Consider the following 25,837-nt stretch of genomic DNA (forward strand, 5'->3'; position numbering starts at 1 on the left):
CAAACAAAACACCAGGAGTGATCAAGCCTCAAACCTAAACATCACATACAACAAGAACTCATAACTGGTGCTCAGTTTTCTACTGAATTAATTATAAGGCATGCATCAATTTGTGGTTAGTGCCTTCCTCTAATTGAACAAGCTGACAAGATATTATGGAACATGGCAGGTATTTAAATTGGAAAGCACACACAAATAGTTAGGTAAACAAAGATTCAATGCTTTGGCAGCTTCCCTAGAAATACATTGTATGGTGAAGTGTTCACCGGTATTTAGAGCATACCATTTACTTGCCATATGTTCACCATCTTTTCCGTAGCTCCAGCCAGATACTTGCCACTGATGCTCCAACAGACAAGAGACAAACTAAGGTCACTGGGTGACCCCAGACTTTCTTCAGAATCGCCTTCTCTGTAACAGGATAAAATAAAGTAATTGAAAAAGGGCATTTCCTTTAAGCAGACTAGATTATGATCATTGTATTGCATGCTGATTATTAAGAATTTGACCTGATCTGCAGAGGGTCCATGTAACTAAAGAGTTTAGGTGACTAAAAATTCTAGATAATGTGAAAGCTACCCTAATTTCTAAAAATTATATCTAACAATAAGCTACGCTAATTGCTAGAAAATCTTTTTAATGATAAGCTACGCTAACTGTTGAAGATTCTAAATAACAATAAGCTGCACTGATTGCTATAATTTTTATGTGATGATAAAGCTCTAATAATAACCACAACCCTGTGGCCAGTCCTCATTCTACCCAGGATCCCTAAAAGAACCTGCCTGTCCCTGTAGCACTGGGTGACACCTACTCATATCTCAAATTTAACATCTTTGGTGAGGACAAAGCTTTCCAGGAAGTCATGAAATGAAACAGAATAGGCTGAACAAAAGAAAGAAAAGATGTACATCTTGCTTTCAGTTCTAGCCTAAACTCTTCCTCCTGTTAGAACAAAAATTCTACTTTAAAGTTTGTTTGACTACCTGTAACAGAACCTATGTTATGTTTTATTTCCCCTAATGACATACAGGACAGGTGGAGTTTTACTGATTTTAGTTACAGGAAAATGAAGGTTCTAACGTTAGTCAGGATGCTTATTACAGGCCAAATACTGTATCACCCCTGTACTTTTGGAGATGCACCAAGAGCATGCTAGTGTCTTCTTGCTCAAGCAGGAGACAGTTCGTTTGTGAATACTACAGGCAATGTGATTTTTTAACTATTATAAATAACATTAACATATTAACATTAAAAAGTAACAGAATAGATAGTAATATTGTATCATAGAATAGTCATCTAGTAACATTTAAACAATACTCCTCCAAACTCAAAAAACAAAAAGCACCCTCACAAAGAGGAGATAATTCTATCACAAAGAAGGGATAATGCCTTTTCTTATGATCACCTCTAGGGGCTAAAAAACAAAAATAAAATTCCACCTTTAAAGATTGACACTTATCCACCACAATTATGAATATAAATAGAACTATGCTGTGTTTGTATTTAAAGCCATTGTTGAATTGTTAGCAATGAAACCCAAGAAAGTACTGAACTCTTGATCTACTTTACAGGAAACACACACTTCTGCCACCTGGATAACAGACATCTGGTAAAGAAAGTAGCTGGTCTCATTTCAATCTTCTGAAGTCAAGCTGCATGTCATTCTGTTTGTTACTTTTAAGGCAGCATCTAACAGTAGCAAGCAAGCAAACTAATAAAGACTGCTAAGAAATCATCATGAAACAACCTTTTAGTTCACTACTGCTTCTTCATTCTCCCCAATTTAAAATCGCATAAACTGTACTAAGGAATTGCCAGATTGTAATCTTTCTTCTTTTTTGGACACATCCAAATGACACAAATGTACTTTCCAGACACTCTGCTGAAGGAGTATTACTCTAAGTTCCTGAAGCCCAGAAGTCACAAATTCTTTTCTGACACTTGACTGAAACCACTACATTCATTATTATCTTGTTATACATTTTACCTGTTCACTGAAACACACTGAAGGAACATTTTACCTTTTTTTTTCCTTATGTATGACTGACCCTTACAGTTTTTATTTTACTCAATCATCATTAGATGAAATTATTAAGACTATTTTTAAACAGTTTTAACATGATCTCCTTATACTGACTCTTATCAGCTTGATATTTAAGTTGTGTTTTCTGTTTTAAGACACTTAATTTACATTGCCTATCATAAACACAGCAACAGTTCCAAGAACAAAAAAGATGAAATAATGTCCATGCAGGAGAAATTGCATGATTGGCTCCTTTCATTATCTTGCACAGTTACAACTTATATGAAGTATCTGATTATTACAAAGAATTAACTTACAATTTGTTGAGCACACACGTTTGTTGCAATGAATACTGCTTCTTGGTAACATTCCACACTCTTATGGTACCATCATTTCCACTAGTTGCCAGAAGTCCCTTTTTATTGCACCAAACACATGTCATGACCTACAAATGTCAAAGCGATCATGGCAAAATTGAGTTTAAACCTAAAGCTAAGGTATATTTGTTCACTAATATTAATGCAAACTTTAACCACCAGGGCACAGCATTAGCTACATTACTGAAATACACTATAATCACCAAACCCAATACAGTTTTCTACATTTGCAGTACGATGTAATGTCACTAAGCATATTTTATAAGAATGCTGCTATTTGTTCAGACCCACTGCTCCACAGGCCACTATTGCACAGAGTAGATGTTAACTACTACGACAGAAAAACCTCTTCAAATTATGATCTAGTCTAAAAAAACTTATGGTGATTATAATAACTTAATGCGCTGAGAACAGTTTCATGTCTCCTTTAATAGAAGCTTCAAAGAACCTAGGCATTTTTCTGTATCAGAAGTACCCTCAAGCAGTAATATAGTTTATCACCAAAAATTATTTTTTGTAGTAAATCATTTCAGTCAGTGTATTTGTAAAATAAAACTATTTTATTTTTTCTGTATTCTGCAAAAGAAGTAGACTATTAAAATTCATGCAATTTTGGTAGAAATCATGCTTACCCTGTTCTGATGAGCCTCTAATTTTATGAAGGAACATTTTCGTAAGTCTCCCCCCATATCAGCAAGGGTCTGAGGAATAGTTTGATTATCTCGATCATGAGCTGCAAGAGTTCGCACCAGCTGCTGAGCAGCCCACTGCCTATGTTGCGAAGATAACCTTGAAGAAAGGCAGCAAGCTGCTAGTGCATTAGCCAGCTCCAGAGGGCCTACAGCAGAAGGATCATAGGAAGGATGGGCATACAAATGGGCAATTAAACCTGCTTAAACAAAACAATGAGATGATGCCTAGATGAGTACCAAACAGAAGTACACAAACGAACACAGCATTAGCTATAATTTCCAGAAAAAAATAAAAAGATTAACAACCTTTTTATAAGAATGTTGCAACTAACAGTAACTATTAGGAAAAAAATATATCTTCTGATACCAAGAGAAAAATGACCTCCTTTAAATTTACACAAAAACTAAACAAGAGAATTATGAGTAGTCTTATTCCCACCATATGGAAAATGGTTATTCAAAGCATAAGTGCTGTCTAAACAGCAAAATGCCTCCTCTGACGGAGATAAGCTGCTGTCACCATTATGCCCTTCCCTCCCGTGAATACAGCAACGGTCTGCTGTGAAGACACAAAAGTTGTTTTTTGTTTCCCTGACTTCTCACAGCAGAGGCGACAAACGTTTCTGTGACAGAGACAGAAAAAGTACTTGGGTAGCAGGAATCAACTGTTTTTCCCTTTAATTTTATCATGTGGCACAACTGAGGCCAAATGCTATACCTATATGGCTTTGAATACAGAAAAACGCTTAGATTTCTTTTCAAGTGATGGAAGATACAAGTATGCAATAAAACCATATTTCTAAATAAAATTTGTGTATTGAACTATAAGACTACTTCAATGAAAACAAGTTCTGTACATTTTTGAGAGCATATTTATTTATAATTATTCTAGCAACCCTCCTTAAATAGAAATGACAAATTGAAGATTTAATAATTAACGTTTAGAATAAATAGAAGTCTTCTCATACCTTTCTTTTCAATTTCTGCTTTATCATAATTTGGCCTCAGTTTGGCCCCTTTGTCTGCCAACAATGCTACAAGTGCCTGAGTAACCACAAAATTCGGAGATGTTACAAGTTTGTTTTCTTCAGCAATTCCTCTTAAAAAGCTTGGCAAAAATTTTCGTTGAATTGGATCATCAACTGTTGTTAAGTTTACACCAGTTGCTGCAGAAATCAAATTCTAAAAATAAACAATTAAATAAAATAAATAACCAGAACGAGCAAAATAATCACATTTAATAATACTACTAATAACAATAAATTAATAAACTATCACAAAGTATGTATACAATGGATTGCTTGATCTCATGTGTAAGCAGTTTAATATTTAATATATATTAATTTAATATATAACAGTCATACCTGCGTACATAACTGAACCAGCAGTTTAGCAGCACTAGGAGTGTTTGATGCCAAACAGCCTACTGCTGTACTCAGGTAGGCAAGACAAGATATAGGCTTGCTTGTTTTGCTGTGTATTCCTCTAGTTCGCTCTGTTGAACTTGACACAGTGGATGGACTTGTGGAGAGTCCTGCTCTCCCTGCTGCAGCGAGGCACATTAAACGAACCAAAGTTCTGATATCTGTTAATCCCAAGGATTCAAGACCAGCTGCCAGACTACAACTGGAGCCACTGTGAAAAATGAAAACAAATGCTCTTGGTTTTGCTAGTATATTCATAAAGAGAGTTATATTTGGCCAAAACTATTCCCAAACCATTAGTGAACATTGCCTGTTTGATTAGCTGGATATTGCTAAGGTTCAGGGGGAAGGAGAATAGAGAGAAATGAAGCTGCAGACCCTTCCACTCCTCTTCTTTTAAGCTGAGAGTGAAGACAAAAACTGTTACAGCCTTGCCCTAGCAAAAATCCATGTGTTTACCTGAAACCACTCATAAACAAAGTTACATGGATAATTCATTTTTAGAATTATGCTATGGCAATATGCATATGCCAGATGTCTTTGACTTCTTCACAGCTGCACAGTCTTGTACAAAACCCATATTTAAATCCTCATATCCCATTAACTCCTGCAATACCTCTTCTTTCCTGTAATGTTTACCTTTACGTTCTAATACTTGTCTTGAACAAAAACCAACTGGCAAACATAGAATCATTATGTTTCAAGTGGTTAATATTACTGGAGTCTGCCTTCTATATGCAGTGTAGAAGTCTCTTTCATAAAGTTTGAAGATAGGGCTCAAAAGAACAAAATCAACAAAACCTGCTTTCTTAACAGTATGATTTAAGTATTTAAAGTGAGAATCAACTTTCCCAAATAACTTAAAACTGCATTCTTATCAAACATAATTTCATAACTGATTCCAAATGAAAAGGCAGAAATGTTGCCAAGGATGCCACAAACCTGACAGACAAAAGTGAGAGCGCTCTCATAACCATAGTTCTTGCAAGGAGGACTTGTGCAGCAGCTGTCACTCTTCTTAGGGCCATAACACGGTCATGTGGATTTACTAGGGCAGCTGCCTGTTCTCCTAAGGTTATCCTGCCAGAAGAACTTTTTTCTATAGAGCCATGACAGCCTTGGAAATAACAATCTGTGTTAGTGTTCAAGAAAACCAGAACATTATCATATGGTAATAAGCACAGAAGGAAATTCAGCATAGACTTGCTTAAAAAAACTTAAGTTTTCAACATTTCATATGTACAGAACTATAGCAAGTGGAAAATACACTCCTGAAATTTTACATAACTTAATTACTACTTATTTTCAAAGCTAGATAATCAACAACTTGATATTACTGAAGTTAAATAATTCTTCTGTTTCCCTTGTCCATTAGAGGGGTCTACGAAGTTAAGTATTGATCCTGCATTTCAGTAGGATAGCAAATCACAACTTAAATCCATGAATCTTTAAATCGTGCAAAACATGCTACTGGCATTTCTTGTAGAAATATGGTCGCAACTTTATCAGTAAATCAAAGTTTCAAGACCTCTGTTAATAAAAATGCCTCGCACTCCTCAAGAACCCCCTTATAATAAAAGGAAACTTTTGAATCTGTCTTTGTTTCTTCATGGAACAGGAAAGACTGACAAAATACTTCTGCATCACTCCTATAAAAGTACACCAAAGGGGACATATTCATTCTGTGAATGAAACTAGTATCAAATTTACCTATTTGCATCAATGTTTCTTCCATACTGTTGGTGGCTGTCACCATTGCAACTGACGCACCCATAGGGTCACTATCAGGGAACTGTACAGGTTCAGGCACAATACGTCGATCATTTAACCCAAGAGGTCCAGCCAGTAATTCAAACTCCTCTTCTCCTGTCAGCTTATCATCTTCATCTACATCTAACATATCCCAGTCTTCTACAATTGGAGAAATACAATTGAACTTGGTTACAAAATCTGAAAGTAGTAAACAATTTTACTAAATTAAAATAAATAAGTAAATACAGAGTATAAACTATGAATTGCAATCTGCAACTTAGTAGCCTTAATTCCCATCTTTAGATGTTGCCATAGGCACAACACAGTGAATCAGAACCCCGTCCCCTTTCCCATCTCCATTAAATCTGGTCTTTATTTCTGCTGCAGAGAACTTTCATAGAAGATTCTCTGAATAACCATTTTTTTAAAACAAAGAAACAAGAAGTCATTGTATCTAGCACAAGACAACTCCACAACCTGGAATACCTTGAGAAGTGTGAACATACAGTTGAGCTTTAAATCACGACAACAGGCGTGTATTCCAAAGGACCAAACAATAAAGAAAGCTACCAGAAATTTCTAGTCTTCATATTTATCAAAAAGTATGCACGAGTTCTGAGGTCATATTTGTACATCCAGGTTTTTGCCTTTCCTTCCCCCACATCAGCTCCCAGCCCCTCCCTCCCCCACCAAACACTGTAATTGTAATTCAGTTATATACTCCACTAGTACTTTCACTTCCCAGCCATTTACACAGAAGCCAACTTATATTTAGTTACCTCTCCCTCTCTGTTTCACTCCCCATACAATAGAATCTCAACAGCTTTTACCTGCTGGAAAACAAACTTAAGTTCCGGAGCACTCATTTACTCTTAGATATACAAATGTGGCAACTCATGTAACTGTGAGCATACAAGCTACAGAAAGGCCCAGAATCAAAGAATGACCAGAGTCACTAGAAATAGTCTGCTCAAGTGTGAAAGACATTCTCAATACATTCTCAGCTAGTAAAAAGGTAGAAAGAGTAAAAATAAGCCTAATGGCAGACTTTCAAGACTCTAACTTATGCTAATTAACCTCTGCTAAAATGGCAGCTAATGAAATCCATTTCAATATAAAATTTTGCATGTGCAATTCTGGATATAACATCAACTTACAACACCTCATCAAACAAAGCTGAATATTAGCCATTAGATGAAATACAAGGGGAAAATGTCACTGATTTATTTCCATTTGAACTTAAATAAATAAATAAGTCTAGTATGAAGATTTAAAAGTATATCTTCAAGTACAGTTTCATTCCATATTTATTTGCATTTTTGTTTATGGAAAAATAAAAATACTGTGTAAGTGTGAAGTATTCAGTATATTCAAAAACTTTAAAACATACCTTCATAGACACTGTCTTGTTTACCTATTAAATCGGGAGCCTGGCCTTTGTACCTATATGGAAAAGAGAACAAAGGAAGTAACTAAATGACTCCAATACTTTACATAATATGCATACCAGTTTTAAATTCTGTTTACTGTAAGGTTACTTTACTGTTAGGTCAACATATACATAACTTGTGGAAATGACTAGCGACAGAGAAACGAATAAAACAGCTTCTAAAAGTGTGTGTGGAGGGGGGAAGCATTTTGCAGTATGAATGTAGCAAAGGCCCATAAAAATACTGGAATTTTCAGACAAAACAAAAAAAAAGTTTTTGAACAAGAATAGGCAACATTTGAAGAAATAATTCCTTTTTTTTCATAAAAAAAAAAAGACAGGCTTTTTTCTAAATATGCCTTTGTTAATATAGAGAAAGATTTCAAGCCTCAGTTAAAATGAATATGGACAACAGTTCCACTAGAAATTTTAACTTCTTCAATCAAATTCTTAAAATCCATATACTAGTAAGCATTTTTTAAGTTATCTTCTTTCTTCACACACACTATTCCACTCTTTTATTTCTGTACCTTTCTGAAGCTGATGTTTTAGATTTACTCTTCAGGGCTAAGTACTTCTCTCTGCAGATGCCACACAATAAATAGTAGGGATTTCCACTTCCACATTCACCACCAAACCATCCATCTACGTAAGAACCATTGCTACGGTAGCCCTGACGATTTGCACTGCGACCGCAGCCTGGATGGTTTCTTTTCATGTGTTGATTGAAGCTGACAACACTCGATTCACACAGTTCACAAACTACTACTTCTTCTCTGTCTTCAGATTCACAAACATGCTGCAAAATAAGATTTTCATGTTAGTTGTAGAGCATAATTACCTTCATATTAGATACAAAAATACGCCAATATTGTTAAGTGGATGTTCGTGCCCAGTTCTATTACATAGATCAGTACTTGTAAGGTTAACTTCCACAAAAATAAAGCAGAAATGGGCAACTTATGACACAATGAAGAGCAGATCATCTGAGAACAGGAAAAACACTGGGATGTAAATCAGAGGACGAGTATTATTTTTCACATATATCTTTGCTAGTTTACGTTTAACACTGTATTTATCTTCTTCTTACAACTTGACTGAGACTAGACATAAAAAAGAAGAAAGAATTCACTGTTTCCAGACAATCAGCCTTTATATTTACTGAGCAACATTAATAATTTGTGTCAATACATTCTGAGGTGTTGCCTGGATTTAGAGTTCATTCTTCTAGAATTACATCTCTATCCTACTTAATTTCATCAAGATGCTCCAATGAAACAAGCCCTCTGAAGATTATACATGCCTACTGAAACCTGCTTCATGTTACACAGCAGTCACGTAACATCATAATTAGGAGATGAAAGTTTAGTCTTGTAGGTTGCTTGTCAAGTTGAGATGGATAATACAATGATTAACAAACTACAGTTCATGTATTTCTCTTTCAAATCAAATGTACTTTGAGTGGGCTAACCAACAACTGAGTGAGGACTGTCACTATATCCTTCTTAGAGTCTGATACCCAACATTACTAAATTAAGATAGCAAAACTGATTTAAGTGTAAATTATGTTGCTACAGATCTGATTTATTCTTTTATTATTGTAATTTTAAATAGAACATAAATTTACAACTGCGTTTGTTATCCCACACACAGACAAACAATCTGAAATGCCTACTTGATTTCTAAGTAATATCAAAACAACTACACTAGTTCTGTTACCATCTTTCAATACTATTTACATAGAGCATATATTTAAAACTATTCACATAGAGCAGAACAAGAAACCCAAGAGAGCACCATTCTTAATCTAAAAGTGAAGCTATGGAATACAAGAAAGATTTCAGCATCGCTAGCTTTAAGTAAGATATTTTCAAACAGGATATAAACTTATGCGTGTTAAATTACAAAATGCAAACGTGCAAAAAGCAGTAAGTTAAAGCAGCCCCCGCTGCAGTCACACACACCCAGGTAGGCCAATCCAATACCTCTGGGATCCACATTCCCAGAATATCATTATCGCTAGCCAGGTCTTGACCAAACATAGCTTCCATTGCTTCATCATCAAGGTCAATTTCCAACTCCTCATCCAAGTTGAAGTCATAAAGAGCCCCTGGATCTGGCTGCAAACATATCGCTCCTCTTCGATTCTGATTCCCGTGGGCCTGTACAGAGCGGTATAATCCCGCTCAAGTAAAAAGGAAAGTAGTACTTTTATTTTGCATGTAATAAACATAAATACACTTTCAACTTCCTTCTGCTTTCTTTTTAAACTCATATAAACTTAATCTACCTATGACACTTAAACTAAAAATACGTTGATATACATATGCAAAGGAGACTTGTTGTAACTTTCATGTTAGGTACCAAACTCCCTCCTCTTCATTTATTGGATACGCAAAGACCGTGGAAGTCTTTTAGTACACTTACCAGCACGTGCTAGCAATGTTCGGGCAGCTAAATCTAATTTGTGTCTTCTTGTTACAGCTGACCGACTTCTAGAAGGAGGTCCACTTGCAGAAGCTGCATTATCTGCATGATCCATATTATCAGGGCTAAAAGAATTTGTAGAATTAACAGGTAAATCAAAATAAGTTTTAAAGAGCTACATATAGTAGCTATGGAAAAATACTATCATATTTTAAAATATATAAAATTGCATTTATTTGGTTTTCCCTTTCTTTCACAGAGGGGAAAAAAAAGGAATTTTGGAATTCAAGCATTTTCTTTTCTACTGCAGCACATATTTACTGTCTTTTTTGACCATGATATTTACTTTAAAAAGTGACATGCAGCAATGTTTCCAAAGTGGCTGAGCACTGTGGAAATGTTGGGAGAGCATTGTCTTTATGCTATGTTAACTATACGCTGGCCTAAGTTTCTTCTCCTTTTTTAAAGAAATAAAATCAACACTTCTGTCCCTGCATCAGTCATTTCCCCTTTCGCTCAACATTTTCTGCAAAAAAATGAATTTAAGTTACTTAGTAACACTTGTTAGTAAGTTTATTTTTCCCCACATGAAATCCATGAGTTCTCTGTGAAATGACAGTTTACCTTGGTCAATGTAATTAAGGAAATCTATAATTGTTTCTCTCATTAGGATTGAGCAATCTCAACAAAAGTGTTCTCAAAATACATGTTAACAATTCTCACCTTCCTCATTAATACAAGGCTGGTATGATTCCTAGCAGGTGTCACTTAACAATATAACTACTATTTTTAGGATTAAAACAATAAATAATATATTTCTTCCTTGATTAATACAGACTTTAAATCTAACGTTGTGAAGGTGGCCAAGAATGTAAATTCAGTTTCATCCTCTCTGAACTAACCAAGAATTTTTTTAAAAAGAAAAATGTAAGAAAATATCTGTTCACAAATACACTGAAGGGAAAAAAAAAACACTCTCCAATGAATTTCTGCTTTATTATTACTAGTCTTCCTGGTAAAAAGTAAGCTATATGCCTTCCTTTGTTTACACGTCCTCCTTTTTTGAAGGAAGGATGTTCAATTATGTTCTTCCCCAGTTCTGTGCATAAACAGTACTGGAAAGTAAACGCATAGTGTAGACCTACTTTAATTGCATCTTTGCTTATACTAACATCGTAACAAAATTCAGAAGTGTCATTACAAAGCTTTCTGTCAGCAACAATGAACATGTGAGCCTTTCAGTTTCAGCAAGAGATTTCAAGCTATTAGAATAAAACTACAGTTTACCTTTCACTAAAGCCTTCCTCCATTTCAGTGGCATCAGCAGATGGGATATCACCTGGTGACTGCAAATAACAATGATCACCAGATTTTCCACCGCTTCCAGAGACTATTGTCCCATGTCGTGAATCTACAGTCACTTCTGACTGGGGCTCTTCATCATCTTCATTTCCAGGATGCTCTATCATCCACATGGCCAGCACTGTGATATTCTGTGCATCTGCTTCTCCTCTGGCACCTGAAAAAAAGAAAATCATACTTGGAAACTGTACTACGTCCTTGATGGTGAAAACCTCCCCCCTTTTTTTTTTTCCCCACAAACAGTTGTAGAAATTAAAAAAGTATGAAACACACTTTTTTTCAATGGAATATTTATCTGATTTTTCAGTTTAAATTGATATAGTTACAGATTACCTGTGGCTTCCATGGCTTTTGCAATCTGCCTGAGGGAGAACCCCATCTCTAACAACGGAACAGCAATGGCAGGAGGAGGAGGGGATGTTGAAAGTCGGCTGCTTGGATCAGACAAAGCTTAAAAGACAGAAAATATTGAATGTAAAGTGTGTAAATCTTTATTGTCTTACACTTTAGGAAACCTTCTGATTTAGCAAAGATACGTTAGCTTCAGATAAAGGAATAGCTGCCTTTAACAACTTTCATCTATATTACTTTCTAACACAAGGTAAGATACTTTCTATAACAAAATCTGACAGTGCTTATTCTTACTGGTAACAAATATATTATGTCAGCCTATGTTTAATCAAATATGGCCCTCATAATATTTAAAGGACTATTTGTATTAAGGTATTTCTAATACCTTTTAAAATTTCCTTTTAAAACTCTATCAAATTATCTATTTGATTTACATTTAGGTAGACTAGATAAAAGTTATCCTTGCCTGAAATATCAAGGTTCACAAATATTGTGAGATCACACAAATACACATTCCTCTTAAGAGGCAGAAAGAGGCCTCTTATAAGCTGAAGACAGATACCTGAAAATCTCTTTGCAGATTATGTCTATCCTTTTGTGCAGTGTCTCTCGCGAGACTCTAAAAAGTTCAGTTACTGCCCAAAAAGTTTAACAGAAAACACAATTTCTTCTGATCAACAAAGACATTAAATGTACTGACAAACACTGTTGTAAACACTGTATTATGATCCAGAAGCAAGACATCTCATCAAAAAAATGAGGTGAAACTGAAAAGACAAGTTGCTATGCAACAGTGACATCAAAAAGAGCCAACTTACAGCATGGATATAAGAACAAGAATAATAAGTTGTAACAGTCAGGAATTTTGAAATACAGACTTTGTTTCTCAGCGTTGCGTATAAAATCCGAAGAATATACTTTAACTCAGTCTCTTCTATTCATTTAATATGAAACATAGATATGGATTTGTATGTTTATTTTTATTACTATCTCCTCTGGATCACACTACTGTGTTCTTTAGCGTCTTGAGATTCTCACTGAACAACTGTGAACTTACTAACTGTCCGTATTTCTATTATATTGACCACAACTATACCTGTACGGTTTGCAGGCCTTGCAGACTGGGAATCAGGAGAAGTCAAACTTTGCCTCCTTCCAACTTCATCTGAAGGAGATGTTGGTAAAGAAGATATAGGAGGAGTCTGAGCACGTCGTGCTGGAAGTACAGTTGTAGTAGGATAGCTAGAGAACATCTGCCTATAACGAAAAACAAAATATATTTATATGAAAAAGATCTACCCTGAAAAAGGTCTGACACTTAAAAGAAAAGCATCAAATTAGAGTATGACTTGCCAAGTGCACCTTACAGAAAATGAGCTTTGTAGGGGTAAGGTGTGGTATGTAAATTTGGGGAGTTGGGAGAGGAATGCGGTAGGAACAGCTCATTCTTAACATTTTGCTTAGACAACTCAGTTCTCAAACACGCACCTAAAAATACCTCAGAAACCAAGGGCTGTCCTAGGAGATAAAAGAAAAGTAATTCTTTTCCCATTTCCCCACTTTGTTCTGAACTCAGTCCAACTACTCATTCCTTTTAAGATACTTTCTCTGTCCTTTGTCCTAGCTTTTGTCAAATTGTATCTGCAAAGCCTCTAAGAGGTCAGACACATCAACAAAAGTAATAAACTTACAACAGGACTGTATTCAATGTAAAGCAGATTTCTTTCCACATCACAAGTAACCTCTGCAGATTAACTAGCTTTATCTTACTTCCATTTCAGTATGTCAGGGTAAGATGAAACAAACAGGATTGAAGTGCTACCTGCAAACTAAGACCTACTTTAGTTTGAAAATCAAGAACGATTCATTAAAATACAGAATTTCGCAGACTTGTATTTTAAACCACATCAAATAAAAATGGAAACTAAAGAAGACAATAGAACACAGAAACTGAAAACAATAGAAGAAAGGTATTTTCTCCTGTCCTGAAGAATTAATATGCTATGTATACATATACTATATATAAACAGCTTAGCTGCTTTTTATTTCTAGAAATGCACGTCTTGCAAATAAAGCAACAAACTGAACTCTGTCTTCTGAGGAGGAAGTTCTTGACAGCAAATAAAAACATTAACATTTTCAAAGCCTTAGAGAGCTGAAGACATACCTAAATTACAAAACCAGATCCCTACACCCACAAAATCAAATTTGTTGAAAATAAAGATATTTTACCTAAGAAGACTGAGAGGCATAACACCAGGTGACTCTGAAGCTGGAACAGTTTCAGTATCAGTTACCGGAGTAGTAGCAGTGGTGGTATCCTCCAGAGAGCTGCTCATGAAAGATGTTGTGCTAGAAGCAGAAGGGCTGGTTGTAACTGGTGTTTGGGCTTGCTGAGACTGATCACCTTCTTCTACTTGCTGATCTACTTCTGCAACAGAAAAAGGACATTAATGTAATTGAGTATTGAAAAATAGTACCTGTGACTATCAGGGTTTAAAACTATCAGCATTTAAAATTCTCCCCTAAAAAAGGGGTGTGCAGAAATGCACACAATACAAATACCTATTCCAATAACTCATGGACTTAAGTAAATAGATCGCTCTATCGTTGTTGTCATACTGATACAAGGTGAACAGTAAGTAAATCTTTCTGGATGATAACAGAAGCCATTTATTTGGTTAGATCTTATGATACTTACTGTTCTAATAGCTACTGTTCTTATTCTCTTAGCTGTTTAATTAATAAAGCTATTTTTAACTTACCAGCCTAAGTAACAGATCTTTGAAGGTTTTTTTGGTTGGTTTCTAAGAAATCCGTAAGATGGTAAAGAAGCAAACAGCACAGGAGTTAGCTTTAATATTTTAGATAGTTTTAAAAAATATTTTAGATATTTCTTCTTTGTTTATATTGATTTAAATGGTTTCCCTGTAATATACATATTTTTAAGATGAACAGAAGAAATGGTATGCATTCTCTCCAACATCTTGTTACTGCAATGCCAAATATCTCAGGAAAACAAACAAAACCCCAAACCCTACAACTGATTCAAGATTCTCACGGAGAGTAATAGAGGTTACTTACAGCATGAACATACACACTTCCATTATTACTTGTTAACATGACTGCAAGCAATCATGTTTAGCAACAGTGAACTTCGTGATACTTGTGCCATATAGAAATCCTTCTGACAAATATATACAGAACTACTAATTTTTTAAAAGCACAAAGAAAAATTAGAAACTCTTACATTTCTGATTGATAGACACTCACATTTTATTAAAATAAGGAACTGAGGAAAACGCAAAAGAAAAAAATCAGCATTATATCTACAAAGCAGTATGTCTCTAAAATTTCTCTGTCCAATCAAGATTCATCAAAGTACTGCCACTACAAAATTACAAGGTTATGTCACTTATATCATCATTGTTCCTACATAATTTCAATAGGAGTAAAAAATAACTTAGTACTGTACTTTCGTAATTTTGAAAACATACCTTGCTTAAGTCTGCCACCAAACTGATCCTCCAGCAGCCCATGAACCACTAATTTGTAGATCATGGCTTGTGCTCGTTCTAAATCTGCCAGTCCTAGAGCTCTTTTAATCGGTGAGCGCATGACTGCCCGTTTCACCATGTGTCGCATCAGGAACTGCAAGGCAGCACGCATTTCAACATCTTCGTGAACAACTGGAGAACTAGCACAATCAGAGTTGTGACCATTTTCTGCCAGGACTTTTGGTATTAACAGTAGTTCAGCATATTTACTACAACTAAGAAGAACACTAAGTGACTTCATAGCACCAAGATAAAGGTAAGATAGCTGTACTGCTCTGATTTCTGACTGCACTATATCATGATTTCTTGGAGTATGCTCATGATTCTTTTTTCTTCCTTCAGCAGGTTGGTGCTGGGATTCCATACCTAGTGTCGATGGCTCTAGAGAAAAGGAAGCAATTTCATTTTCTGACTTCGAGCTTGTAGTACTATGTCCTTTGTTATCATCAGCACTTTGTGCTAATCGCGTATCTGATCCACCATCCCCCTCCATTTTCTGGTCCACTTCCCCTTTGTCTTCGGATTCATGTCTGTGTTTTTTCTCATGTCTCTTAGTGCTTTGTTTTCCCATATCCTCGTGAATACCAGTCAGATAGGTAAGGTCCAGCAACACAGCAGCTGTCAGCCCACGAAATCTTGCAACATCAAAAGGCAGTGGTTCACAGGGCTCCAGATTATACAGGGGAGTATCACTAGGCGACCAAAAAGTTGGGAAGCTTTAATAAAGATCAGAATGACACAGGAAAAAGCAAGTGAGGGAGAGACAGGAGGAAAGTACAGGAAATAATGTAGGCAAAGTAAGATGTAAAATATATTTAATGAAATAAATGGATCAATTCTAAAAATTAAATGTAAACAGGGGAAAATGAGGCAATGATCAGAAAATGAGGAGATACGATATCAGAGCAAAGCCAACAAAGCATGCGCAGGTTTTCAACAACCATTAAAAAATCCAGAAGCATCACAGAAGCTATCAATTAGGCACTGACAGATGTTTAGAAATAGACAACAGACTTCTAAGATAATGTAGCTTTAGCCACATTTTATCATTATACCTAAAAGGAATTTGTGAATAGGAATAGAATATTAGACAGAAAACAATCCTAACGTTTTTTTAGCACTAAGTAAAAGCTTTGATTGACTGCACATTCTCGTTCAACTGTTTATCAGAAGGATCACACAACTAATAGCTCTGTTTGTACCAGGACAGACTCCCTAAAGACAGCAACTTTTTAAAACACAGGTCAGAAAATCCCACAGGGGAATAATGGATGTCTACCTATCTGTCTAGCTGTACATAGTGGTAAATTTTTGTTATATTTAGGAGTTATACTTGACTACTTTTCACTGTAAGCAGGACAAAAATTTGCCAGCCCGTATTTTCCAATACATTTTCTTATCCACCTATTGCATAAGGGATTTCGAAATTTTCCTTTCATTACCCCCAAAATGTTTCCCCTCCTATAATGTAAAATTCTACTTAAAACTTGAAGGCAAGGTTTAATCTCATTTTAGTTACAGAGGTACATTCTGAACTTAATTCAATGAGCTTGCCTATGCTCAAACGCACACCACTTCACTCAAGTAGTATTTAAAATTATTTTAAGGGCACACTTACTGTAAGGCCATACTTCCACATAGGCATACTTGAAAGAATTTATATCTGGAACTAAATTTGATAATCAATTGTACTTCAGCATATTTAGTTAAAGTGACAACAGCTTTTGCATAAAGACAAAAGAGGCATAATGTTACAGCAGTTCTAAGAGGTGATCTGACTTCAGCTGTTTTGGAATATAACAACAACTAGTTGCAAAAAATAATAAAAAAAAATACTGCTCAATTTCTCTACAGGATTAAAGTTTAACTACAGCCAGAAGGAGTTTAAGAAGTTAAGTGAATCAAGTTTTTCCACACAAAAACCACAGGCAATTCCTGCACGAGCACCACTAAGCCAAAAGACACCACTAGCTTCATTTCAGAGTTTCCTGCAAGAAAGGGGGAAAAAGAAGTATCTCCTTCAAGCTTCCTCCCCAGTTCTTACTATCAGCTGTACCTGTAGAACAGCTCCAGAGTGTTAACATCAAGTATATCTCATTCCTTTAGCTCATTAAGGCAGGTCAAAAAAACAAATAAATGCTGCGTTGAGGCAGCATTAATTTCAATAGTACCATCCAGACACCATTAAGAAGACAGAATCCTCCTGACTTTGACCCACTCTTTAAGCCCCACAGAGCAACTTCCAGTCCTCTAAGAATGAAATGACAATACAGCAAAGACACCTGTTCTCAACTCTGATAAATCAAATCAGGACTCCCTTCAGAAGCAGGTTCACCATTTACAACAGAAGTGTGCACTGTCCCCCAGTAAAGACCTTCTTTATACCCATGAACAAGAAGCTACAGTAAATTAGGACAGGAATGCAAATTTTAAAACAAGCAACACTCACTTCAAATTTAGGAAAACTGGCAAGCTGGTCACATTCCAACTCTGAAAACCTACAGCCTATGAATTCTACAAAAAAAATCTACAGGAAAACCCTACAACCTAAGAATTCTAATGATGCTGATCAATTCCAAATTATCAAATACATATTTGACATGCATTTTATTACTAGATACTATCGAAATATAACTCATATTAGTTTTGAACAGCCAACTTTGGCTGCATTATTTTAAAGTTTAAGCTTAAAATAACTTATCGACATGACTCTAATGTAAGATGCATATTATTTGTTAAGATAGACTAGACTCTGAGAAGCACAGGAAGTGAGCATACTATACCTGATAGTAATCTCTGCTTCATCCCATTGGACCTTGGCAGATGTACTGCCTTCCTTCACTACTCCAAGTAAAGTAGCATGACGTCCTGTTTGCTTGTGTACACATCGACCTCCAACTCTAAGACCAGCATCAACTCCGCCAATTACTGCTAGAACAGGCCACACTTCCACACACAGCATCTTCAGTTGAAGTTCTGAAAGGTCAGCTAAACCATGCCTACTATGCTTGCTTTTCTCATCCTCTTTATTTTCTTTCTCCTCTCTCACCTCATTCTCTTCTCGACTTTGAATCGAGCGACTTTTCTTCAGTTTTTGACCTGCTTCTTTAAGACATGTTTTGATTTTATTCAGTCTTTCCATCATTTTTTTATTGATGCAGTGTGTCCAACGGTCTGTGCGATGAAGGATACGAATGAGTTGGATAGTGGCTTCTGCCAGCACTGCAGCAACAGGACTGCAGATGGGGTCACCAGGTAGCAAATCTCTCGGTGTACCACGCATCTGCATATCACAGATTTTCACCTAAGTGTTTAAAGAGAGCAGTTTAAAAGTTATCTTCTCAACTTACCTACACAGGAAGCTATTTTAACATGTGAGTCTCCTGATCAATACAAAAAGTTACCGGCTGAGGCTATTTTTTTTTCTGAGGCTCTCTAGGAATTTCACCTTAACAGTGATCAAAACCTGCACCCCTATAAACTCTATAAAGATTCTGAAACTCCAACATTTCATGCTTTCCCACATTAAATTCCTAATACTATATTAACTCTGGTTTCTGGGGATTGCGATTTTATGTGTAGAACTTTAAGTCTCTAAATCAATTTGGAGTAGTAACATATGTTCTAATTTGACAACAGATTGCACAATGTAGGAATTCATGAAGAGTCTAGGTAGTGCGCAAGTAATGTAGTGTTATATATGCGTTAAAACAAAATGAATCATCAGTTACATTCTCAGTACTTCGCAACTACCAACAATTCCCATTTATCCCCAAAAAATCTTCAACATCCACATGACACAGTCTAGGGAAAGCACAAACTTACAACCAATGCAGATGAACATTTATATTACCTTTTCTCCTGGATTACTGCTATAGAACATAACACAAGGGTATAACTCTGCTGCATCTACATCTTCAAAAGCTAGTTTTGGCTCCTAGATAAAACAAACAAAAACAAACTTACAACACCTTAACAAGTAAAAACATGACAAAGTTATACTTGAAAGTAATGAAACTATCACTTGTCTTAACCGTCATGCTTAGCTTTATATAAAATATCTGTGACAAATTACTGTTGGAAAAAAAAAAAAAAGAAAAACAATTAATGTTAAATACCTCTCCATTTTTACCAAAAGAAATAGTTCTTGCTTCCATATCTAATACGCATGTGATGAAATCCCCTTGTGTAAAGCTGGACAGAGTCAAAGTTTGTTCTCCATTGTGATAAAGGTTACCACTATAGGCTCTGTATAGCCACATATCTGAGGTAGTGCGATGGTTAAAATCATGTACTGGCCAACGAGAAACTCCTACACATGTGCCTTCATTGCCTCGATTCTCTTTCACAATGTAGAACTAGAAGGTAATTAAAAAGAAAAGTCAGAATATACATTGTAACAGAACAAAGCAATGGAAATTTACTTTGTATGTATTTATGTATAATTTTAACCATTTTACTTACAAGCATTTAATAAATGAAAAATTTTAATGAGCTAAAAATCATATTCCATCTTTAAAAAGACACGGTGTATAAGGTCAGTCATTAGTTAGTCATTAAAATTTAACCTAGTAGTAATGAAGAAAACTGTACGTAAACACGCACAAGAATTCATGATTTTCCTGACTCAAAACTCACACCTAGAAGCTGGCATGGCAGCAATAAACGTATTATGGAAATAAACCAGCTTCACCCCTCACATTCACAGCAAGTGGTTTACATAGATTCAGGTAAAAGAAAAAGTGTTATGCTCAGAGATGCTACTAACTTGGACTACAACTGATTATTTCTGAATAAATCACTTCAAATGCTGTAATTAAAGGCGGGTCTTGTCAGACAGGCTGATGTGCCTTTTTGAAAGACAGAATATTTTCTAAATTATTTCCCTAAAGAAAAAAAAATCAAAATCTACATAATTGAGTAGATTAACTATTGCAAGGCAATCTTATCTGTACTAACTATAGATCTGAGGAACATGTACCAACACCTCTACAAATATTCAGTGCATATTCACAGCCTCCAATCTGCATAGTGAAATATCAGCTGAAAACTTGCTCCCAACAGCAATGCTCAAAAGCAGCCTCAAACTCCTCTCTTTGGATTGAAAATGTCACTTATTCAAGAATGTTTTCACAAGAGAAAAATCATAGTTAGCTATTGTTTATAAATTACAGTATATTTCCAAAATAAGAAGAGAAGTAAGAGAAGAGAAAAAATAAACTTTTAGGCAACCTACCTTCCACTGGTAACACCCAGAAGTGACTCCAGTGGATGCTAATCCATATCCTTTACCTCCACTTCCGTGAGTCAGAATCTGCCCATTCTCCACTATGCAGCATTGAGCTTTCTCAGGGTCAAAGGACACTTCCTGTATGGGAAGATTCTCATCTTCATCTTCAGACTCTCCTTGCTTCTATCGGAAATAGGACAAAATATCTGGAGTAAATGTAACTCGGTTACATTCAGTCAAAAGAGAAGGTAAAAGCATCATTACCTGTAGTTTCATTTCTTGTTCTTTCTCCTTTATTTGAATTGCATGTTTAGCCTGAGCTACTGGTGTCTCCCACATGCAGTCAGACAGAAGCAAGAATAATCGTTCGACAACCTGGCACATTAGAATATAAATCAGATCATTGTAAATCCAAGATGAGGATAACAAATAGAATGATATTGTTTTATTTTGCTTTGTAGGTATGAATGTCAAAATATTTAGTGTTCTTAGAAAAACAAACATCTACACCAATTCTCATCTGATTTGGATTCTAAGCAAACCTATTTAAAACTTTAACAAGACTTTCTGAAGAAACACATGTAAAAGTTAATAGCAAATTATAAAGACCTGAGCCATTTGATCATCTTCAACGCCAGATTCACAAGCAGGTAATACAGCTTCTAGTACATGAAGTGCAAGAAGTCTAGTCCTCAAATTGCCAACCAAGGGAACTCCTGAAGATAGAACAGTATGTTAATAATCTATAACTGACCTTGGCATCAGGCATGCACCTATGAAATGATCTGCATGACACCAATGCAATTTTCCAAAGTGTGACTTGTGTACATCTACAGGATTTGGTTCTAGGTGTTTACTGTGTAACGTAGATGTTCTAACAGGACCTGTTTTAGGAACTGCACTAGAGGAACGCGGATAACTATTCAGCACATTTTGAAAAGATCATACCTGAGCAACACTTCTGAGAAGCAATATTAAGAAGTACTTCTGTCCACTTTGGAGACGCCATTTTTGACTGAATTGCTTTTGAAGACACAACTCGACGTAGGAAAACAAGAAAGTCTCCCAAGTGCAATTCAGCTGCATGTTGCTTTCGGAGGGCAGCTAGGAAATTAATTAAAAGTTTCATTTACACTCTTACTTCTACAGTATCTGCGAATAGCCTATTTTTAAAGTCAAAATAGAAAAAAATTAAAATTAAAGAAGACATTCGTTGTTGAGTTTTGGGAAATTTTAATTTTTTTTGTAAGTAGGGTAGAATAGAACAGAATAGATACAATTGATATTGGTAGGCTACACTATGTGGACTAACAAGAATTTGGAAAAAGACATAGTTACTCAAATATCACATGGTGCACTAAGAACACAGGTACTTTGGTAAACTAAGATTATAAACAACTATACAGGAAATTACTGTATGTATCTCACCAAAAGCATGTGGTTATAGAGGTTATAGAACTACACTTCAGTATTTGCAAGCTCTATATATTTAATGTATGTTTAAGTTGCTTGGCTATGTTTTAAATGTAGCCACCTGAAGCCTACCAGAGACTTGAACAGAAGATGACAAAAATATTAGCAGTCCTTGTTACATGCAACAAACTAATCCATAAGTAAAAATGTAATGATCACTTACTGCATTTTTATTTATAAGTAACTCCGTAGCATGAAACATAACTACTGCCTTCTAAGTTTTACTGTACCCTGGACTGTATGCATCAAAAGACCCACAGCCAGCAGGTTGAGGGTAGTGATTCTCCCCTTCTACTCTGCTCTGGTGAGACTCCACCTGCAGCACTGCGTTCAGTTCTGGGGCCCCCCATGTAAGCAGGACATGGACCTGCTGGAATGAGTCCAGAGGAAACCACAGGGATGCTCAGAGGGCTAGAGCACCTCTCCCATGAAAACAAGCTGAGCGAGTTGGGGTTGTTCAGCCTGGAGAAGAGAACGCTCCGCTGAGACCTTAGAGCAGGCTTCCAGCACCTAAAGGGGGCCTACAGGAAAGCTGGGGAAGGATTCTTTGTCAGGGAGTGCAGTGATAGGACAGGGGGTAACAGCTTTAAACTGAAAGGGGGGTAGATTTAGATTAGATATGAGGAAGAAATTCTTCCCTATGAGGGTGGTGAGGCATTAGCACAGGTTGCCCAGCTGTGGACGCCCCATCCCTGGAAATGTTCAAGACCAGGCTGGATGGGGCTTTGGTCAGCCTGGGCTGGTGGGAGGTGTCCCTGCCCATGGCAGGGGGTTGGAGCTAGGTGATCTTTATGGTCCCTTCCAACCCAAACCATCCTATCTATCAATGATTCTATGTTTTTTGTTTCCTGTGGGGGTTTTGATACAAAACTATACTTCCTCATGCCCCAATTCGTATTCTAAGGGAGTTATCTTAACAAGCAGATGTTTGTGGAAAAAGAAGACCTTATACTCTAGCTTCTTAGTGAACCAATTTCTTATGAATTAATTATCTCACAAATTCATCAGTCACCTAATTATTTAGAAGCAAAGACAGCTGTAAGCACAACCAAAAGCATACATATACCTAAAACTAAAATATGCTTAAAAATTTCTTCAGGCATATAATTTCCACAGAAATTCAAAATGTTCATTAAAGGACTGCAAATTATGGGAGGGCTTCCAGATTTCAGATCTCTTCTTGCAAACTTTTGAATATGACAGGGTATGGTCAACCTTTTCCCATCAACTCAAAGCACAAAACTCTTCACAACACAATGCAAATGCGGCCACTTCCTGAATTACATTATACTTCTTTCTAGTTTAAAACTTAGATAATTGAATTCCTATACTATGTACTTTGAAAAACAGTACTATCATTTTTGGAGGAAAAGAGTATTCTCCTTCTAATTACAAATTAGATGGAGTAGTTCTTATTCTCTACTTACTCCTATCTTCAAATTGATTTTTATATGACATGCATATAAATCTAATCTGAGCACAAAATTATTTGATGATTTTTAATCTAATTTACAAAGTTAAGAATGACCCAACAATAATCAATACAGTAGAGTGTGTGAGGACCTCAGCATTCAGTAGTTTATTATGTTGTCTGGTATTTCAAAACTGTAAAAGAAATGATGCAAAATAATTACCTCTGAAGTCTCTCTTTTCATTCTCCCCATTTGAATCAGTCTTCTTTGATTCTACTTCACATTCCTCACCTTCCCCTTCTCCAAAGGAAGCCATAAGCATCACACCAGCTTGTGATAACAAGTTCTTCAGCTGACTGCATAATAAATCCAGCAAAGATTGGACCACCTTTGGGCTCAGTTTGTCAGCATAGGTTCTATACACACACAATAAATAAAAATAAGAGTATTTAAGAGTTGATTAGAGGAACAATAATATAAAGACAACTATAAACTCAGTGCAAATGAAAACTGGGGTTAACGCTAATTCTAATTCATTCTATTGCAGCAGGTTACTTTGCCACAAGTTTTGCAGATTACTCTTATTTGAACCTTGCTTTTAAGACACTTTCAACCTGTAGAGTTAAACTTAGAGTCAAAAGACACCTTTCCAGTTTTCCCAAGAGAAAAAAAAAATTAGTTCATTAAATGTGGAATCCCATTCCAACTTCCAGAACTGAGGGTGTTTTTTTCTGTTTGTCTTATATTACAGATGTGACAGGTAAATTCACAGCTTTGTATGAACACTGAAATTAAGGTGCATCTATCCTATATTAAATCAGAGTCATGCTCCAAACAGACTTCAAGTATTTAACTGTTGATAGAATTTTGGATCTTTTTCCCTGGTCTAACAGAGGCCAGTATTTCTCAGAATATTCCTTTGTGTTCTGAAAAGAAACACAATGTACTGTTCTGAAGAACACTTACCAGATTATTGTTGGTATTACTTTTTATATAGATGAATATTACACAGCAACAGAAAGCCTAATATTATCAACTGAATGGACCTATACAAAGTCATACTTAAAAAAGGGGGAATACCACAATGCAATGCTTAGAGACCATAAAGCTCTCAAAGTTCTAATTATTCTGGTCCAAACTTGTCACCTACAATTTAAAAATACTTATCAGTCTAATCTTCATCTTCCTTATGAATAATGCAACTACACTTTTTTTTTTTTCCCTTCACTTCTATGTTTCTGAACACCACTTTCTATCCTAAAGAAAACACACACAACAGAAGAGTTGCTTTTAAAGGATGCTGAAAAGACAGAAGATTACATTTTTTGAAAGCAAGGGAACATTCAATACTCACCCTGTGGTGATTGCAAGGATCTGAAGTAGTCTTGTACTAGCTACTTTCAAGGCTGTGCTGAGTTGAGAAATACCAGTTTTGGGCACCAACTGGAGTGGTTGTCCTAGCATGGTGTCTGTGCCACACAACTGTGATAGCACATTTAGCAAACCAGTGGAAATGGCCAAGGAGACATCAACGGGCTGATAGTGTACACTCAGAGCAAAGACTGTTACCAGCAGAAGACGCTGTTGTGCTTCTAAGATTAAAAAAAGAAAGTTGTTTTTAATTGATAAACTTTTTAGAGTAAGAATACTAAGACAGGACAGAGCTGCCATTATCACACACTTTGAGGTAGTCTTTCTTATGTACCATCATATCCCCTCCTTTAACTCAATGCACTCTCTGCCATGGTTGTCCAAAGAAAAATATTGTACAGATCTAGTTTGTGATATAAACGTTCTGATGCTAAATCTCAAAAGAGACCAGATTCTTCTCTCCAAGGTAAGGATAACTTTGGCGAAATATGCAATTTGCTGCTTGCACTTCAGGTAGATTCTCAAGAAATTTCTTTTGATTCCATTTAATTGTTAGTGAAACCAATGAAATAATTCAGGTAAGCATGACCATCAGGCTCTATCATCAAACTATTCTGTACTGAAGCTCTCAGACAATACAAATGCACAAAGAATTGCAGAATTCCAGCTTTCTCTCAAGAACAGAAACGCACAGCAATATCATGGTAAAGGAGGACAGAAGGGGCTTTCAAAACATGCAACATGCTCTGTTCATTTGTTTTTGGCTTAAAGAAAGTGCACCCGAATGAAGGATAAAGGTTTGGAGAGTTTAATCTCTTCTCAAAACTGCTTATGCCTGGAAAACCTAAAAAGCAAAACAACAAACAAACAAACAAACAAACAAAAAAAACTATAAAGTGCCAAAGAAACAGGCGACTGGAAAAATGTAGTATGTGGCTTACAGGAATAGAAAGG

At 35.9% G+C, this 25,837-nt stretch overlaps 1 protein-coding gene across 1 annotated transcript in view; it reads right to left on the reverse strand.

The window, feature by feature from the left end:
- HERC1 (HECT and RLD domain containing E3 ubiquitin protein ligase family member 1) overlaps nt 1–25,837 on the reverse strand; it is a 102,611-nt gene that overhangs the window by 20,013 nt on the left and 56,761 nt on the right. The window contains exons 29-53 of the mRNA XM_050713080.1: nt 24,867–25,104; nt 23,735–23,928; nt 21,576–21,731; nt 21,237–21,343; nt 20,892–21,002; nt 20,634–20,810; nt 19,516–19,755; nt 19,251–19,334; nt 18,181–18,701; nt 15,338–16,089; nt 14,073–14,271; nt 12,937–13,097; nt 11,823–11,939; nt 11,415–11,646; nt 10,128–10,252; nt 9,665–9,885; nt 8,231–8,499; nt 7,662–7,714; nt 6,230–6,430; nt 5,462–5,636; nt 4,460–4,730; nt 4,064–4,277; nt 3,036–3,292; nt 2,344–2,471; nt 284–411 (exon numbers count right to left, since the gene is read on the reverse strand). Of these exons, the coding sequence (XP_050569037.1) occupies nt 284–411; nt 2,344–2,471; nt 3,036–3,292; nt 4,064–4,277; nt 4,460–4,730; nt 5,462–5,636; nt 6,230–6,430; nt 7,662–7,714; nt 8,231–8,499; nt 9,665–9,885; nt 10,128–10,252; nt 11,415–11,646; nt 11,823–11,939; nt 12,937–13,097; nt 14,073–14,271; nt 15,338–16,089; nt 18,181–18,701; nt 19,251–19,334; nt 19,516–19,755; nt 20,634–20,810; nt 20,892–21,002; nt 21,237–21,343; nt 21,576–21,731; nt 23,735–23,928; nt 24,867–25,104 (5,331 nt within the window). The remainder of the gene's footprint in view (nt 1–283; nt 412–2,343; nt 2,472–3,035; nt 3,293–4,063; nt 4,278–4,459; nt 4,731–5,461; nt 5,637–6,229; nt 6,431–7,661; nt 7,715–8,230; nt 8,500–9,664; nt 9,886–10,127; nt 10,253–11,414; nt 11,647–11,822; nt 11,940–12,936; nt 13,098–14,072; nt 14,272–15,337; nt 16,090–18,180; nt 18,702–19,250; nt 19,335–19,515; nt 19,756–20,633; nt 20,811–20,891; nt 21,003–21,236; nt 21,344–21,575; nt 21,732–23,734; nt 23,929–24,866; nt 25,105–25,837) is intronic.

The sequence above is a fragment of the Cygnus atratus genome, chromosome 11 (genome assembly GCF_013377495.2).
Source record: "Cygnus atratus isolate AKBS03 ecotype Queensland, Australia chromosome 11, CAtr_DNAZoo_HiC_assembly, whole genome shotgun sequence".
Taxonomy (NCBI): Eukaryota; Metazoa; Chordata; class Aves; order Anseriformes; family Anatidae; genus Cygnus; species Cygnus atratus.